The sequence below is a fragment of the Poecilia latipinna genome, unplaced genomic scaffold (assembly GCF_001443285.1).
Source record: "Poecilia latipinna isolate Pla-1442-1.1 unplaced genomic scaffold, P_latipinna-1.0 Scaffold415, whole genome shotgun sequence".
NCBI classification, from domain to species: domain Eukaryota; kingdom Metazoa; phylum Chordata; class Actinopteri; order Cyprinodontiformes; family Poeciliidae; genus Poecilia; species Poecilia latipinna.
The window spans coordinates 469,006-489,093 of record NW_015113031.1 but is presented as its reverse complement, the minus strand read 5'-3'; the positions used below and the strand labels follow the sequence as shown (position 1 = coordinate 489,093).

Genomic DNA, 20,088 nt, shown 5'->3' with positions numbered 1-20,088 from the left:
CAGTTACCTCAGTGGTTTGTTTACTGACTCCATATGTTGTTGTTGTGATACAAAGTCTGTTCCATTTCCGTAGCCATGGATTATTCCTTCACTTGATGCAAAATGCCTGTTCATGTTCATAAACTTCACTGACCTTTCCCACATAGACTGTGGTTGAGGATGGTAGGAGAGCTTACTCCATCCTTTTCTGTGTTGCCATTAAGCAGCCACACATCCATTCAGTGTTTTTCCTTTAGCAGGTCTTTTTTGTCAATCAGTTTATAATAGGACACGCCATTGTCCGTATATGTTGGAGCTTTTCCATTTTAGAGGACTTTGCACAAAAGACTCTTTGCGTGTCAGGAATGTGTTATTTTACAAAAGGACAGATTATTTATATATATATATTGTGTGCTTTAAAGACTTTGATGATTACCAGGTTAAAAAATGTTTGCTGATGTCATGACGCTTCCACACTAACCCCATTTAGATGCATTGCTGTGACCCAACTGCTGTTAGAGGTAAAGCAGGAAAGTAAAAGGTGCTTTTGTTGCTAAAAGCTTAAGGCTTCTGACTTAAATTACCCATTAAAAGTTATAAATGTTTCTCCCTTATTTTCTACCTAGACAATAATCGTATTTATTGCAGCAACAGTCATGCCCTCTTCTTTTTGAGGTCAGTTGATGATTGTATTTATCTATGAATCATTCCTGAATGCATTTATATGTTAATGTCCATCTCTGTAACTCTGACACCTAATAAACTAAACAAAGACATGGCTTTGAACTACAGAGGACAAGGGGTGATCCGGTGTTGGGTTTATTCTTTTCAAGTCTGCGCCACAGCTGCAAAGCACCGAGAAAGTCCATGTCATGTGCAACAAAGAGGTGGTCATGCAATCAACTTAAACAAAGACTTTGTTCCCCGTGTCGCTGAAAGCAATATGAATGGACAACCTTGGTGGAGGCTTCGTTTTATTTGGAGCATTGTGACACTCTATGCCTGTGCAGCTGTAGCCTCAACATGATGCATTTATTTTTCGCAATGACTTGGGAGGAAGACCAAAATAATGAGGAGAGGAAGAAGAAATAGATGGGAGTAAATGTTGAACACTCATACAATTAAGGGCGGAGGGTGTAGCAAAAAAAGCCCTAAGGGGCAAAAGGCGGTGGGGCTTGTGCAAAAAGCTAGCTCAGCAGGAGGCTCATTATTCCACCAACGGGATCCACTTTGCACATCCAGCTTGTGCAAACTCACACAAAGGAGCGTAGCAGCATGCAGGCAGCAGAAAGTGAGAGTGAGGGTCTGCCTCTTGCTGCCTTTTTTTTTTAGAGGCTGTGGCACTTTTATGGCCATGCTAATAAAGTGCCTCTGGGATACGGTACCTCCCACACCTCCGCCTGTACGCATGCCAAGAACAGCTTGATTGGGCCTTAAGACTTGTGTTTATGGACACATGGATCAATACACTTCCTCAGGGTCTATATTTAAAACGGAAATGTGCAGTGTGCTCACAGATAGAAGTAGAGGATGGGGACACTGAAATGGCCATTGTGTGATTTAAAGCAAGGTCTATGACATCATTCTGATGGAATCCCACATCAGTTATACCCATCCACGTCGCCTCGCTTTCAAACTTGTCGTGCCAAGCGCTTGTTCATTTAAGGTGCAGTGGCTGATTATTCCAGCCACATCTTTCACCCTTGATTCCCTACGCCCTAGCTGGCGGCAAATGCAAATCTGGAGCGTGACAAATGATGTAAGGCCGCCTCTGACACGTTCCAGCCCTTGGCTTCCCCGTGTCGCTCCCCAGCTTACCTCCCTCAGCTCCACAGTAATTACCCTTGTTGGATCGCTACGCCTGATCATAGTTGATTTTGGGATGCACTGCCATTCTCTCCACTTGTTAGCCTCTCACACTGCCTGGTTCTGATAGAGCGCACTGATAATACGGAGGGAACGAGATGAGACACAAACACACATGCATGCATTCACACTTGACTGTAAGTGATTGTTGCAGTGGTGATTAATCCCTTTATTATCTAATCATGCAAGCAAAAGATTGGAGTAAAAAGATATAAAAAAAGAACAGCAGTGTTTAAAAGAGAACAATTAATAGATTCCAATTTTGTAAATTGTGCCTTGTGAAGGTCAAGGAGTGAGGAATAGGGTGCATAGAAGTGATTTCCAATTTGTTCTTAGTTTGCTCCAGTAATAAGATCCAGACCTTTTCTTCCAATGGATGAGATCATTAACTCATGGGGACAGACCACATAGAGCTCGGTCTTTTGGTTTATGGCACACATGGAGAGGCATCCCTGCTGCCAAGTCAAAGCACGATGTCACACAATTCAGACTTTCCTGATTTCTGTTTGAAATGAAGTGTACAAAATTGCAAGAACAGATATGAACTTAAATCAGTAAACTGATGTTTAACATATCTTGCTTTACAACCATGTTTATACCGATTGTTTCCATATTTTGTTACTTTACACCCACAAACCTCAAATCTATTTTTAAGATTGAACACAACATTGTGTAACATAATTGTTCAGTGAAATGAAAAAGATTAATCATTTTCAGAATGTTGTACAAGTAAAAATCTGAGAAATGCAGTGTGCATTTAAATTTCAGCTCCCCTGACTCGATGGTTTTTAGAACCGTCTTTTGCTGCAATTACAGCTAAGAGTCTTTTGGGGCATGTTTCTACCAGTTATCCCAGCCTAGGGCCTGAATTTTTATCTCATTCTTCTTTGCTGCTTTGATTACTCATTTTAAAGTCTTGCCACACATATTTAACGGGGTTTAGATGTGGACTTTGACTTGGCCAGTCTGAAACATGAAGATGCATTTGTCCAATTCATTCCATAAGTGGTTTGTCTCGATGCTGGCCTGCATAGGGGTGAACCATGTCTCAAATCTTTTGCAGGGCCTCACACTGGGGTGTGAAAATTCAGTTCTCCAGGGCCGAGGACCTGCAACTTTTAGATGTGCCTCTGCTTCAACAGCCAGTCAAATAATCAGGTCATTAGCAGGACTCTGTAGAACTTAACTGCATACTGAGAAGGTAATTTAGCCATTTTACTGGTGTGTTGGATTGAAGGCATTTAAAAGGTTTAGGAAACCCTGGCCTTCAGGGACTGGAGTTCAACGCGTCTTTTATTATTGCCCTGTATTTAACTCTGTCCAACACCCCAGCAACTCGCACCAGCTGACCTGAGCCTGCCTAAAAAACGCTTCCCTGCAGCTTGATGCTGACACCACTATATTTTACCATGGGGATTGTGTGTTGAGGGTGAAGCACAGTGATAATTTTCAGTCTTGCATAGTATTTTGCATGTGGGTCAAAAATGTTGCACGTTTAGCTTATCTCACCAGAGCACCTTTTTCTACATGCTTCTTGTGTCCCCTAAAAATAATCGGTTGTGGCAAACTTTAAATTGGACTTCTTTTACTTTCTTTCAAAAATGTTGCCACTTTCCCAGGTTTTCACTAATGTTCTCTATCAAACATTAGTGATGGAGAAGATTTGTGTTTTATAGAGAGCAGTTGTGTTTTATACCAATATTCAAACACAGAGAAATGGACTCCTTTTATTAATGGCAATTTCACTGGATTTTATTGGGAGACATGAGTAACAGGGACTGGCATCAAAAACATAAAATATGTAGAAAAAAAATGTAAGGGGTGTGAATACCTTTGTAAGTTACAAGACTATACAGAAATCACCACAACTTCATAGTCATCAAATTTTCGTTTTTTCACGGATGAATGGAGGCTTAACACTAAGAATTATAAAATGCTTATTAAGGAATCCAGGTTAGATGTAAGGTGGTGTTTGATGGTGATGTAAAATGCAGTGAGTCACTGCTGTGTCCAAGGTTCTCTGTGGGCTGCGTCTTTGTTCCACATTCTTGTTCTTAGAAACTGCTTGGCCAGTGTGCGACATCAGCATCGTCTGTGTGAGTCAGGTCAGGCTAATTTCCTGTGGTGTAACCTGCCTCTGCTTCCTGCATTGTCTTGCCCTATCCAGCAACTTGCTTGGAATGTGTACCATAATGATTTCCACATATTGTCTCTTTAAATGAGTGCCTCTTTTGCAACCCTTTGCCCTTCTGACGCAGAACATTTATACTTAACAAGTTTTTCCATCTGGTCATGAGTTTCTTTGTTTGGAATGCGACTCGGTGCTCAGATGTCTAACTTCTTCTTTTCTTGTTTTCTCTTTTCAGAAACATGTGAAGGTCCTTGTGAAAGTTCGACCCGCGAGTTGGTCTTCATCAACAAAAAGGCAACGATCACCCTCCTCTTCCTCTAAACCATTCTGTCTGCTCACTCAGCGGTTTTCTTGCAGGACAAGGAAACATGGATGGTCAAAAGGTCAAAGACAGAACTTTCATGCGCTGTCCCACGTTTGGAGCAGTTGCTACTCTTTTATTCTTCTGGCTTTTAGTGGTTCCTGCCTCAGATGGGCAGACCTTCAATAGTTTCCACCCAGAAAGACGAGATTGGATTTTTAATCACCTGACTGTTCACCAAGCCACTGGTGCATTATATGTTGGCGCAGTCAACCGTGTGTACAAGCTGTCAGGCAACCTCACCCTCCTTGTTTCCCATGATACAGGCCCAAAGGATGACAATAAGGCCTGCTACCCTCCTCTAATTGTACAGCCCTGTTCTGAGGCCCTGGTGCCCACCAACAATGTCAACAAGCTCCTCCTCATAGATTATTCGCAAAATCGGCTGCTGGCCTGTGGCAGCCTCTACCAAGGTGTGTGTAAACTCCTCAGATTGGATGACCTGTTTATCTTAGTGGAGCCTTCCCACAAGAAGGAGCACTACCTCTCCAGCGTCAATCAGACAGGGACCATGTATGGGGTGATTGTGCCGTCGCAGGGCCAGGATGCAACGCTTTTTATCGGCACAGCAGTGGATGGTAAACAGGACTATTTCCCCACTCTTTCCAGCCGAAAGTTGCCACGTGATCCGGAATCTTCTGCCATGCTTGACTACGAGTTGCATACTGATTTTGTGTCCTCTCTTATAAAGATACCATCAGATACACTAGCGCTTGTCTCACACTTTGACATCTACTACGTTTATGGCTTTGCGAGTGGCAGCTTTGTTTACTTCCTGACTGTTCAGCCAGAGACACCGGAGAACAGCATGTCGTCAAGCGGATCCAGCAGCGATCTCTTCTACACGTCCCGCATTGTTCGCCTCTGTAAGGATGACCGCAAATTTCACTCCTACGTCTCCCTGCCCATCGGCTGTGTGAAGAACGGCGTTGAGTATCGCCTGCTGCAGGCTGCTTACCTCGGCAAGCCGGGCCGCATTCTCGCCGCTTCGCTCAACTTAAGTGCCCAAGATGATGTGCTGTTCACCGTCTTCTCCAAGGGCCAGAAGCAGTTCCATCGACCACCAGATGACTCGGCGCTCTGCGTCTTCACCATCCGAGACATCAACGCGAGAATCAAGGAGCGCCTGCAGTCCTGCTATCAGGGAGAAGGAAACCTGGAGCTCAACTGGCTCCTTGGGAAGGACGTCCAGTGTACTAAAGCGGTGAGTTGCTCCAAATGAAAACACACATTTTACAAACAAAAATATGGAGATAAACGATAGTCCTGGGTGCATCTGTTAGCTGATCACGACCATGAAAGTCTCTACAGAAAAAGCCAAATTAGTTTATTTTGCTCTCTTAAATGAGACTGTTTGCTGAAATGGTCATTCAAATAGTACAAACCACAGACTTTACCGTATTTTATTGGCATTTTTTGGCTGTCCCATTTACTCTTCTACCCTAAATAAAAATTCCAGTGCCATTAGTTTCCTTCAGAAGTCGTCTAAATAGTAGAATCAGAGTGGGCCAGAAGGATCATGGTTATGGAGCAGCTGGAGAAATCATCAACTCAAGTGGGGAAATCTGTTGTCAAGACAACTGTTTGCAACTGTTGTGCGCTTTGCAAATCTGGCCTTTATGGAACAGTGAGAAGAAAGTGTATTAATACACATAGCCATAGGTAGTCATGTGTGCAGTTTTTTTTTTTTTTTTTTTTTTTGAGGAAAGTGCAAATAGAAGATGCCCTGGTCCAATGAGATGAAATTTAGCATGAAAGATAAATTGTTTGGCACAAAACTAACACTGGCCATATCTCCAGTACACCGTCTGCATGGCCAAACATGAGTGTGGAGGACTTTGTTCTTATTGGAAAGAAAACCTCTTAGTGGTAGCATGTGAGAGGTTTTCCTTCCAGCAGGAAATCAAGCCTAAACTTATTTCCGGAGCTGATATAAATTAATTGATTTTTAGAGTTGAACAGTCAAAATGTAATTAGTGTATGGAAAGGGTTAAAAGTTTGTATTTACTGATATCGGATCTGACTGAGCCAGAGCCGTGTTTCAAAGTAAAACATGTAAAACAGTCTCCAGATGTGCAAACGCACCCCATACTTTTCAGATTTTAATGATAAACAAAGGTGGAAAACCATTTATCCTATCATTTCAATTTCAACATAATGCACAACTTGAGCTGGTTTATCATAGTTAATCTCAGAGAAGTTTGTGAGAAATACGAGTACTTTCCTAATATAGTTCACTTAAAAAATGAGTGCTGTCAAACAACTGCTACATCTGCAGTGGTTTACTCCTCTGATAAAAGACAAGAAACTGTAAGAGAATGTATTAAGTTTCTCAGTGAGCCTAAACTGCACCGTGCTTTTAGGGGGGCGTTTGTTGTAATAAAAATAAACACAGCGATCATCCGGAAATGTTTCTGACTGCCTGGCATTTCATGCTCTCTATTATCAAATGACTCTAACACTACTTGTAATGATGTCAAATTGTTTTGTTGCTCTGATATCAGGGAACATCCACTTTCAAGTGCATTTCAGGGAGACATATTCATAAATTACGCAGGCTTTATTTTTCTTTACAAGCATCAAAGTGATTTTCTCTGAGCGCAGTCAAAATAAATGCTCTACTCCTCAATGGGGAGTGTGTGTGTGTGCGTATGCATGCATGTGTGTGTTTGGGGGAAGATTTAAGAGGGAGGGTGTCTAGGGGCTGCTCCAATTCGTCTACTTATGATGCTGGTGTAGATCACACACCAGTCCATTCTCTCTAAAGTTCCTAATTATCCCATAATAAAAAGGCTGTGTATCTGTTACATGTTGTCAAGTAGAATTAAGTTCCTTGATGCTCCTTTGGTCCCAGGAGGCTGCAGTCCTCTGTGCTTTCACTCCACTACCCACTAATAGGAACTTAAGATTATTAAGAATTAATGACTTCTGACTGACTGTGTTATGTTATATGCCTGAATTTGCACAGAATAGCTTGCCAGTCTTGGCCATTCACATGTGCATTGTGAGGTTTAATGATGTCTGTGTCGCTCATTGTGATGAAAACCACCGATTATCTCCTTTGTTTGCTAATCCCCTTTAGAGAACCCAGAGGATCATTCTCATTAAAATCCACAAATTCACCACCTCACAATGTCAGCTGCGAGGAGTAAGACATTATCTTAAGAAACTGGTGGTTGGGTTTTTATTAGCTCCACTGAGAAGGCAGAAAAGGATGTTGCATGCAGCAAAGTGGGTGTAAGGAGGTGTACAGTGGTGACAGTGCTGTGGCTGTGAGCCTTGTTATCCGCCAGAGCTTGAATTAGAGCGTTTTTCCACCTTCCCAGAAGAGTCCCCAATCATCCCAGTGTGCGCTGACTGTTGCCAGCTGTTACCTGCAAGGCCCGCTCCTCCCACTCCATTCTGCAGGCATGCACTGCCAGTGATGTTCTGCTGTCCTCTCGGATTAAAGGCTACATGGCCTCTGTGTGTGTTTTGCCAGAGAGACGAGAGAAATGTCAAACATGCTCCTTTAAACCGTGCTCTCATGCTCGATGAGCAGCCAATAAATCCATAGTGTATTATAGATTATGCAAAGAGATGTCGACGGACGAGGGAGTTTTAAATCATTGCAAGCTGCTTTCAGCAGCCAGATATGTCAGCCTGGCTGATGTTGAACAGAAATTCCTCTTTCACATATTTCCTCAAATGAATATGGAGCGTGGTGCCCCTGTTGCCCATTGATGAAGTTGTGTGAAAAGCCCTAAAATTAAATGCTTTTTGTTGCAGCACCATTATGTTCCTGGAAAAATGTAGAAAGGCTGACCCCTAATGTGAGCATGTTTTAGTGGAGAAAAAAAATTCAACTTAAGAAATAATTGATTTTTGTTAAAATTATTGGAGGCACAAATGTTAGTATAAAAAAAGCATTTGGGACAACACTCAGTTTTCCCCCATTAAAAATTCTAAAGTTTGGAGGTGCATACAGAGTGACCACTCCTCTTATTTGTTATTTATCGTGTGGAGTCCAGCGTTGGCTCTTTGGTTTTATGTGGTAGAAAGGACAGTGTCTGGTTTGGAAACATCAACATTTTATCTTAGTTCTTGAGGATAATGTGGTTTTGCTGCAAATCTCACACTAGATTTCTCAACCTCCTTTTTCAACATCTTTGCCAGGTGTGGTTTGCACTACATTATCAAATCTTTTAGTTGTATTATTAAAGTCAAGATGATTGCAATGCAGAAAATCCTCCTGATATAAAATAATTTTTGGCTAGACCCTCCATTTAAGGTCTAGGGCCCTCTTTGTGGTTTTGTTAACTGTGCCTCAAACAGTCAAATTGCACAGTGTTTCTGTGTGCCTTTCCTCTGTCTTGTTGCTAACAACAGGTAGCCAGTAAGCTCAAAGTGGACAACTTTAATTATACACCCAGCAGATATCTTCTTTGTACACGTTGCATTGCAAGCATGCTTATGCTCAGGCATGGCTGTCGCTGGGAATGGAGCTGTGGCTGAACCAGGGGGATTCACACACACAGCAGCCAATCAAAGATTTATCACCCATCCGTTCAGCTTTCTGCCATCTGGAGATTCATGCCATCTTTGTAGTCAATCCCATAGAGGAGACTCAAGATGGGATTTTTTTTGTATCCGTCTGTCTGAGTGTGTTTCTCCTCACTGACAAACACTATCATCTTGTCTTGCTTTTTGGTTTTGTGCTACCATCTAATTTGCCACTGGTGAAAGACGCTGATAGATGATGCTGATATACCCTGAGATTGGATTTGAAAGCAAGTATGCTGCTGGACTTTCTTACAATTCTTATAAAGGTTGATTTAGATTCCTCTAAAATGGACCTGTCGTAAACTTGGCCGAACTATAACCACATGCAAAATTTGTCACATCAATGCTATAGAGTGTTTCAATCAGGATTCATTCTACAACGTTAGTCTGTATTTAATCTAACCACAACTCCACTCAGGAAGCAAAGCTGTTCTTTTCTTTTTGGCAGGGAAAAGCCAATGAATAAATAAATATGTACATCTGCAAGATGGTGAACAACTACATTCAACCATATGGAGTCTGGAGGGATTTGGGATTTACTGCCGATTCTAAAGTGTACATCATCTGTACAATCTAGTGCTAATTGGAACCAAATGGTTTGGATCCCAACTGATCATATGCGGAGGAGCCGTTTGATTTTTGAAGGAATTGAAAGTCTGGATGCTAAACCTGTTCCTCAAGATGTCTTCCAAACTCATATTTTCTACAAGTACAGCTCCGACAATTAAAGAACAGTGAAAAAGTTTTATTTTTTCTCTTATTTTAGAGGTGAAACTCGTATATAGACTTGAAAGATTCTATATAAAAAACTTTATTTTAAAGTTTTAGAGCTTACGTTTATTTGGGCATGTATATATCTTATCTGTAATAACATTCTGATTCTCATATTGCTTTTAGATTATTTTTCTTCATAAACTGTAAAAAATAACCAAAAGGTGTTTTTTTTTTCTAGTTTCCCTGCAATGCACAGTCAAGAGGTATTTACACTAGAAGCAGAGGTAACATCACACTTTGTGTGCAAGAACACAATTGTGGTATAACAAAATTAAACTTTTAATTAAAATAAAAACCAAAATTGTAACAGAGTTGACATTTTAAGCAGTCTTTGTGATCTTACATTAGTAAGCCATCGTTGCTGGCTTTTGATAATTACAGGCTCTGTGGTTATCCCTAAGAAAATATAGACCATTAGAGGATTTCCAATCCGATCCTGTGGTCACCAAACAATTCCTCAGTTCATCTCTAATTTATTGGTCAATCTTTTTGCTATTTTAAGGTATCTGCAATGGTTGGGCAGTATAGTGAAACTGCATTGTCATCACCATAGCAGTGACCATAACATTGATGTTACGATGGACAGTTTGTAGTAGAGTATTTGTTTGGTCCAGTAGATTCTATCAACTGACACAGATGGTATAGCCCATAATACAAAATGTCAGAGATTGTTAGAGATATTGCAATGATTCCTTATTGACACCAAATGGAAATATAATATTGCAATCACATGCTTTGCTGAAATTGTGCAGCCATCGCCTACACCTGCTTGTCTCTGTACATGGATGTGTGCTGTTTGGAACTTGTGAAATATTTGAACTTGTATTCATACAATTTTTGGGCCGGTTGAGTCAAAGTGGACAGCAATATGCTGGTCTGTCCACTTTGTTTAGAGGAGAAGAAGAAAAGTACTGTGGATTTCATTGTCTGCTACATGCTTGGCATCCCCATTTGGAACTGGACTTTTATTTTTGCTGTCAGCCATGTGCACATCGTGTACAGATGATGAAATTTACATCACAGGATTTACGGTCGAGTGAGCAGTAAAGCAGACTGGGTATAAATTTGCCTTTGGAGAAAATAAATGAAAGGAAAACAATAAAGCAAGCTTTGTAACTACAATACTGGGGTTTTTGTTCACCATCAGCATTATGGCACTTGAAATTTTGTGTAGAAAGTGTTTGCAGAGGCTGATTTGCCTCCCATGAATGGAAATGCCACTCAAATTAGTCTGTATAAATTGTACTTCTCTGACGAGAACAAAGACGGCAACAGAGGATGCAGATGAGAGATGGATGCATTGACAGAAAGGGAACAAATGAGTTGGTGTAAGAGCACAGGGATGAATATTCAGAGGGTGTTATGGGATGTTTAAATGGTGGGGGGCTCAGTTGGATGTCTCACTTTACTCCACATGGCACATTGAGGTCACTGACACTCAAACTGCGTCAGCTGACCTGATTCAACACCAGAAACATCACTTCCTTATCTCTCATTTACCTCCCCATTCTTCATTGTTTTAGCACCACTGTTCTTGCAAATTCATCTAAAACGTAGAGGGAAGAGGTTGCATTTTGCCTCTATTACTCGGCATAGATAAATACGATCTGATTGCAATGATATTTTCCAAATAATTGACAAAAACAGAGTCTTATTTACAGTGATTATCATGCACAGTGGGCCTTCTTGCAGAGAAGTGATGGTAGGTCAGGGTAATGAGCCACATTCAGAGCAAGGTGGAGCTCAGTCAGGTGGAGCGGGTACATATTTCAGGCATAATAATAAGGCACACTTGTATATAATTCAAGCTCTCCGTTTTTCTTAAGCTTCTCTGTCACTCTTCACTTCTGTCCCAAAGTCAGTCTGACTCCGTTTCCACAGCTTTGCTTATCCATCACGCTTTACTCTCGTTTCAGCCCATTAGTTTTTGCTCATAGAAGGTTCATTTTTACAATACTTTGTGTTTCAGTTTTGCCTCCTTATGAATAATTTACAACAACTATCTTACTATTATATGCATCTCTGTTCACAAAATTAATTCTGAGAGTTCTGCTTAGAGTTTAACGATGGGTTCAATTCACATGGACATTAGAGATGCTCAGGTAAAATCTGATTTTAATTTTGTTGTGGGGAAAACAATTTTTTTTTGTCTTCACAAATAGTTTTTTCTAGAACCTGTAATCAGCATAGAAATTTCCAGTCTAGATTCTGACAAGTCAGTTTATTGCAATTTATGCTTTTCTAAATCAGTAATGCCAACAGAAGAAACTGCTCAGTTTTCTTCTCATATTTTCACAAAAGAACAACATATTTATGATCTCAAAATATGTTTTTAATTAGACATCCACATTTATTGTACTGTTGGTTGTCATCTGGAGGAAATTATAGGAATTTTAAATCATGGTACATATAAACTCCATTGATATTTACAAACCCCCAAATCTGATAATATGGTATAGTGTAACATGGGTGTTCCAGTTGGCTCCTGATTCTCATGGAGGACTAATGTTAAACAATGTACACATACTTCAATACATAAAGTAACTGGATAACATTGTCAGCTTGGATAAGAAATATTGAGGCGTTTCATTTAATGTGAAATTTCATGCCATTCAGTCTCTCTACATCCAAAGTTTTCACTGAAATCTTTGTCACTTTTTCAGATTCAGATTTTCATTTCATTTCACAATTAATTTTCTAACTGCTTTTCTTCTTGTTCGGCAGCCTGTGCCCATCGATGACTCCTTCTGCGGTCTGGACATCAACCAGCCGCTTGGCGGCTCTCAGCTGGTGACCGGCCACACGCTCTACACTGAGACTCGGGACCGCATGACCTCTGTGACCTCCTATGTCTACAATGGCTACTGTGTGGCTTTTGTGGGCACCAGGAGTGGACGTCTAAAGAAGGTAATTGCTGCGTCCTGTTCTCCCGAAATGGTTAACGCCTCTCGTGCGCGAGATTTCCACTCTCGTCATTATCATAATGCACAGGAATTCAACCTGTCAAGAGTTCTTGGTGTATCAACATCATGAGGCCCTTCTATTTCTGGGCATGCGGATCATAGTCAGAGGCAAAATTATCTTCTTAGTATTAAAAGCCTGCTGTCGAACTGTCAGGGAAGGGTGATACGAGTGGCTAACTCAGTGTAATGGTCATTATCAGCTCCTCCAGCACTGTGTTCCAGTGCTGAATAACCTGAGCTGACCTATTACTTTTAATGGGCCTCTTTCTGCTTCTAGCCAACTGAAAGCGCAAAAAAAAGAGCTGCTCCATATATTAAACCCCCTAGTTCTGGTTTTGAGAGAATACCAAAGCCACAAAGGTTAAAGGGTGCCCTGGCACTTTGCCGTGATATAATTTCCTTCCGTTGCTACAGGACTAAAATCACTGGATGCGCTCTGGCAAAAGGAAATGAGCTCTGTGTTCTGGGCTCAGAGATTACAAATTTGTCCGCTGGTCAGATTTGCTGGTGGTTTGTTGAGTAATTCAAGACAGCTGTTGGCATCCTTGTATATTCCATACAAACACAGTTTTAAGCTACAGATGCATCGGTTGTGCATGTCGATTGTCACAAGGCTTGGCAAATGTTCTCTAGAAACCAGAGTGGATTCATCAAGATTTCCTTTTTAAATCAGTGATCACACATAACTGGGTTGTAAGAACTACCTGGTTCTGCCAAGCATGGCATTATTTGGTGAGGAAATTTTTTACTGAGGGGAAAATAACTTAAAGTTACCAATTATTTGCGCAACAAAGCCATTTTCCACAGGAAAACTGTTTTCTACGTCTGTGAGAGAAAGTGAGACTTTCATTAGATGACAGAAGGGCTGAATGTATTGCAAAATTGTTCTGTTTTTTTTAAATATCCATCCATCCCCCCCCTCCCCCCCAATTCCCACATTGTTTATGTTGGGTAACTGGTGCCTATCTCCAGATTATTGAAGTACCTGTCCTGGGTACATACTAGACAGGTCACCAGGGCAACATAGACCCACACAGACATGCAATCATGCGTGCGCACACACACCTACAGCCTATTTAGAGAAACCAGCTAAACTAACAGACATGTTTTTGGACTGTCGAAGGAAACTGGAGTAGTGGGAGAAAACCCGTTCAAGCACAGGAAAAAAAGGCAAACTCCATGCACAAAGACCCCCGACAGGAATTTGAGCCCAGGAGCTTCTTGCTGCACGACAACAAAGTTACCATCTTCTCCACAGTGCAGCCAGTCAGTTATTTTGCTTCCAATTTAAATGTGTTGACAGATTACACTGTGGTGGTTGCATTGGGGCGGAAACAAGATCATTTGATGTAATCCACTGTTTGAGCCGTTTAAAGATCTATTGCCTCCCTTTTATTTAGCTAAATTAGAAAAGGCAGAAAAGATTGTTCAGATATTGTTTCATCTCTGTGTTTCCTTCCACGTTTTCGCCTGTGGCTGCCTTCCGCTTCCCCACTTTCCATCTCTGTATCATCTGCCCTGATCTCTGAAAACCCATGCTAAAAAAGACAAGCGAGCTGATGCTGCCGCTGCTGTGTATGTTCTCAAATTGCTTCTCACACAGCCGTGACTGTAGCCACAGTAACGGCAAGCTGAAGAAGGAATTAACCAGGATATGAGAGAAGTAGGTAAAAAAAAAAAAAAAAAAAAAGCGGCACAGTCCAATGCGCAGAGCACCATAATCCTGGTAGGACACATACAAAGAGTCACTAGATGAGAAAATGAGAAAAGTTTAGACTGTGATCATCTTTAATGTTCCCAAACAAAGATTTCATTACAATGCTTGTAGTACAAAATGTGATTTTTTTTCTTTCTAAGCCGTACACAGGAGAGTGCTAAATTGTTAGGAAATTGAACTGCACTTCGCTTAAACTGAGATTCAAAGACTTGTTCTTCCCATTCTCTGAATCTAAGTTGCTTTTAGATTTGACTAGAAAAGCAACTGCACCTGCCTCATTTGCATGCAGGTAGAATCTTGGTCAAGGTGAAGCCATTATTTGCATGGAAGCTTGTGCTTTGACCAGATCTGACTGTACACCTCAATGTGCATGGAAAAAAAGGATGACCATAACCAGCCTTCCTCTGTGTGGTTTTATGTGGCAGGGTGAAAAAATAAAGGTTTACTTTTTAAATACAAGAGTGCACCAGCCAGATACTAATTCCTGGTTTTCTTTGAGATTTGACCGGCTGATTCCAAATTTGACTGAATTCTTCTTTTTGTTTTAAACAATGTAACACAACAAAGGAAAAATGTGCTGCAAGTACTTGGATAAAGGCACTAGCTTTGTAACCAACAGAAACTGAAGGACTTGCATAACTATCCCCCACTTGTGCATTGTTAAATTACAAACCTCTGTGCATCAGACTACTTGCAGTTGGTTGATGCATTTAATGAATAAGGAAAAAATCATTGTTTTTTTTTTTTTTTTTAATTTTCACATTACCAATCAGAGCAAATCAATAAAAAAAAACAGATTTCCATATCTGGTCAATGGATTGGTGCATCTCTGTTTGAATAGTTATATAAAAATCAAGAACTCTGCATAACAGCAGAGTGTGCCTTTGTGCCCGAAGTGGGTTTTTTTTTTATGCTTTGAGGATTATCCGTTCACTCCCTTTGTCTCCAGAGGCAGGGCTGATGTATGTGGTGATCTTTGGCTGCAGCCTCTTTGCAGAAGGATGATGCAGAGCATTGTGAGAGACGCAGATGAAGTAGGATGCTTCAGGCTTCCTGCTGATCTGAGCATGACACAGCTTGGGTGGCAAGCTTTGATGCTTTGCTGGTGACACAATCCTATACATGCTTTCATGCAACCAAGAAAGTCATGCAGCTGGGGAAAAGGAGGAGTGTGACAGGAGTGTGATCTAAAATATATACATATATATATATATATATATATGATGTGTGTATGTATAGAAATGAGTAGCAGAAAGAAGCAGAGATGGAGAAAGGAAGAAGGCATTGGGGGAGGGAAAGCGAAGGAGACCACTGAAATGTGAATTTAGTGCCGCCAGAGAAACTAGGATTGCACCGCTTCTTGTAATTGGATTGGCTCCCATCCCAAAGTTGCCCTCTCCCCATCCTTCCATTTATTGCTTCCCCATTCAATCCCACTCCTCCTTCCCGCCCTCAAACTCGCTCTCCCTGAAGACCGACTCTCGCATATTCTGCTGTTTTCCTGAGCTTTGCTGAAGCATGGTGAGGCATGAGGGATGGTGTTGGCGGATAGCGCTGTCTGTGACAGGTTTTTGGGGGGGTGATGATGAAGGGTTAAGGGGGGGTAGAAGCAGAAACTAAGGTGAGGAGAATATGTGTGCAGTTGCATTGACGACAGGAAACACTAATACCAAATTCTGGGCAGCAACACTGGCAATCTGAGGTCATGTGTGGAGGCCATAAGGTGATTGTATTCCATTGTCTGACAAAAGCTGCCTAGTTTTGGTAATCATGTCTAAAACCCAGCATAGAACAAAAACACAGTCATACTGCAGGCATTTGATAGCTGGTATTTAACATAACTGGACATTTTGGTTGGGATTGGCTTTCAGTCGAGACCAGAAGATCCCCTTGCAACAAAAACATAGATTGTCTGTAATGAATGAAACATAGCGTATGTAGATTTTGTTAACTCTTTAAATGCACCTTTATTTGTATCGGTTTCTTATTGGCTTCCTCAGTTCTGAGTTGTGGGGATTGAAGTGTTGTTGGGTCTTCACCATTTTGCAAGTTGCTAAGGTCACATGTGGGTCAGTGACCCACCCACGTGCCAGTCCTTAGGGTTGTTTTGGTTGTTATCACCCCTGAGTTGTTTACCAACCCGACCAGCATGGAGGATGTTGTGGTCCCATGTTTCAAAGTGTGAAAGGTTGTGAAACTGCCTGGGGAGGAGAGTCAAGGCTGTCTTGTAGGTGTTGGATGGCTCATACCACAGTCTCCACTGTTTAGTGTTGAGTTTTAGAGTTTAACATCAATGGCTTTTTACACCATTTACCAAAACTTATGTCTTAGATGGGTGACTAAAGCTTCCTTTACTCTGTCCTAAAGTAGCAACACTACATTAAAAATCTGCCAGACAGTGGATGGATGTAGCTGGGTATTGGAGGGACCTTCACAGTATATTTGTAAAGAGAAGCATGTTACCATATCTAGTGATGAAGAGGAAGATGAAACATTAGCAACAGCTAGTAGGTTTCATAACATTGATATAAAATTGTCCCGTCTAGTCGTAAAAACACTCATTCAGGCTTTTGAGAATTTGTTCATCAGGTCTGAGTGATCACTTCAAACGACTTGGTTTGTATTTTGTGTGCCTAATTCTTTCTGCATTTGCCAATGTATGAAAATGGAAGACTACACCAAGGTAAACATACTGCAAAAATGAGCATACTCTGGTGTGTAGTCCTCTGTACAGACACTCTTCCATTGTGTGGTGTCATGTTGGTGTTTCTACCTCCACATAAGCTGTACCTCATGGAGAAAATGAGAAAAATCTTTCATATTTATTAGGAAATTCAGCAGGTTGTTCAGAAACATTGTAAAGAAGATGTAATACATGTTGCATGATCACTTTGACAGAATTAACAAGTTAAGTGCAGCCATGTTTGCATTAGCATTAAAATTAGGTTTTCCAAAGTCCTGTGATCCAGTGATGTTTGAAGCCATCTTGGAGTTCCAGGAAAACATGGAGATGTTTTAATCTAGTTTAGATGTGGCCTAAGCAGGCACATTCCCACACAGCAGTCTTTCCTGACTAGTACGTTCCTTATTTTCTATTGTTTTTTATTTTATTTTTTGAACGCAATGAGTTTTAAGGTTTGACTACACAATATAATATTGACGAGGAATTTACGCATAAATGTGCATCTTTAGCTCTCATTCTATCAACTTTTTTATGTGTATTTTGAAGTTTTTTATTAGAAATGGTTGATGGAAATGGTGAAATTCAAAATAACTTCCTTGATTTCACCAAAAAGTTTTTTTTTCGCTCACTTGGCTTTTCTGAAAGAGTCGATGCTCAGAAGAGGAGATGGAAACACATTTTCAGAATAAGTTCTAACCTACCACATTTTCCCTGCCACTTTTGGGCCTGAGCCTAAGTCGAGGCTTGAAAATCTGAAAATTTCAAAGTCCAAACCTTCAGCTCAGAGGGGAGAACTCTCCATTTTTCTAGATGTGTCGTCCATGCTAGTTTGCCACCTCTGCTTCATGCAGAAGTTTAGGGATTTGTCGAATGATTCGAGTACCTCGATTATTAGAATTTCTCGAGGAAAATATATCTGCCTCGAAGCTTCGTAAAATTATGTTTTATTATGTAGCGCACCATGTTCTGTCCGGATCATTATTTGTGGTGGGCAGCAGTCTTCCTTCCACCTATGAGTTTTTGTGAAGTGCTGGCAGGATGATGTTGAATTGTGCGCTGTTTTGTGAGGGTTTGGGGGACAAACAAGGATTTTTGAATTTTGCGGTGAGATGGTTGGAGTTCAAAAGTTTTTGTGGCGTTGGAATCGCGTCGTCACGGTTTTGGAGCGAATGGAAGAGAGAGAGAGAGAGATCCGATTCCTCGGATAATCGTAAAAATATTCTATAGAGTGCTAGATTACTAAAATGTTCTTTTGCAACATCCCTATTGCAAACTCTACAACAAAGCTCTTCATGAATTTTTTGTTGATGTGTTGCATCAACATCTGATGAAATTATGCTTTCCATAACCTGGTTGATTCACATTTTTCTTTTCTTTTTGATTTTTTTTTTGTTTTTTTTTTGCTACATTTCAAAAGTTTGCTTAAAATTCACGTGAAAATATTATGGAAATGTAGCATGTGTCTGTTTTAATTTTGAAGTGTTACTGCAGTAAACCATGGGGGAATAAAATGTGCTCCTGCACATGATGTGCTTTTCTTTTCATCATGCACTGATAGATAATCAGGAAGTGGCTTGGATAATATGGTCTGCAGCTGATGTGGACAACTTAAAAGGGTGGTTCAGGTGTTTTAACTGGACAAACGTCCTGTAGAACTGGTTCACAGATTAGAGGATGCATGGACCCATTGCATGGCTCCCACAGTGGCCTAAAAAAACAGCAGGGTTTGTGTGTGGTGTGCAAACAGTGTCACTGAGGGAAGCAGCTGATCATAAGGCATGAAACGCTGCAGACTTGAAAGGCTTGTAAAAGCCGGCAGCTGCTACTACAGAGCCCCGGTGGTGGACATGTGGTCTAACCACCCCCCTTCTGAGCGCACTTTTACTCGTCTACGCTCTTTTACCCCACAAACATGCCTTTGAGAATTAGTCCTTAAATTTGTCACACTCGGGAGGGAATGATCTGAGATCTCCGTCTGTCTGGCCTGTAAGCCCAGAGGCTGCTCACCTGCTTTGGTGCGGCCTGGCTTTGCCTGACATCGACGGTCATGAGGGAATGGGGAACAATATTTGCACTGTTTTCTCCAGTTCTCTGGATTTGGGCTCTCTGAAGCCGTTTCCTGTCAGATGATAGACAAAGGTGGTTGGAGGTAAACGTAAAAATAATCAGAGAAGCATCAGTGGGAAAAGAGTAGAGTAGTACGACACAAACGACGTTAACCGCGAAGTAGCTGCTACCAAGGAGCAGCTAAAGCACCAAGAGGATGCGGCGCTTTAGCTGCTCCATATAAACACATAATTATATAAATATATCTGACATATAATTATGAACCTTGTTCACCAGTAAAAGTTGACAATTTGTGGGTTTTCGTGGGATTGGAGCCAACTGAGATTAAAGGAACTGGATTGTATTAATTACTATGGATTGTCTTTGCTGGTATGAGGGGAATTAAACTTGATTTACCATTAAAAGACACAATTACAAAACAAAGGAACTATTTCAACTGCCTCCAGGTGGACTTGGTTAACAATTATCCTAGCAATTACTTTTCACTGAATCACTCGTGTAATAATTATTGCCTCACAGTTTGGAAAAATTGTCCTAATTACTCCTACATTAACTAAATAATAGAATTTAGTTGATGGTTTTTCTTAAAGATGTTAATAAAGAGGTAGGTTACATTAATTCACTTATTTAACTACAACAGCAGTTGTAGTTAAATAAGTAGCTGCAAGGAATACCTGATATTCCTTGCAGCTATTGGAAAGAATCACTCTCATTGTTTTTCAGGGATAATTTGAATCAAGATGAACTGCCATTGAAATCTGTTTGCCCACTGGCACCAAGTAGCTGGGAGCCTGGCATCGCCTTGAGAAACTGCTTCTGCTAGTGGAAACATTTTCCCTCCCAACAACTTCACAGCACTTCCAACGAGAGGTTTAAACTTAATGAGAAATTTCCACAAACTGCAAAAAGAGGTCAATATTTTGTTTTATCATTCAGGCCTCGGGCAACGCGTAGCGCACAGAGAGAATGCTGAACGGCCACGAAAAGAGTTGCCGAAACTAAAAG

The 20,088-nt window shown here is 40.9% G+C and overlaps 1 protein-coding gene across 1 annotated transcript in view; it reads left to right on the top strand.

Annotated features, from left to right (window-relative positions):
* Positions 1 to 3,802: 3,802 nt before the first annotated feature.
* The window catches only part of LOC106950659 (plexin-A2-like), a 113,506-nt gene continuing 97,220 nt past the window's right edge, over positions 3,803 to 20,088 (top strand). Inside the window, exons 1-2 of the mRNA XM_015037668.1 lie at positions 3,803 to 5,541; positions 12,378 to 12,560. Coding sequence (XP_014893154.1) covers positions 4,345 to 5,541; positions 12,378 to 12,560 — 1,380 coding nt within the window. The 5' untranslated portion in view covers positions 3,803 to 4,344. The remainder of the gene's footprint in view (positions 5,542 to 12,377; positions 12,561 to 20,088) is intronic.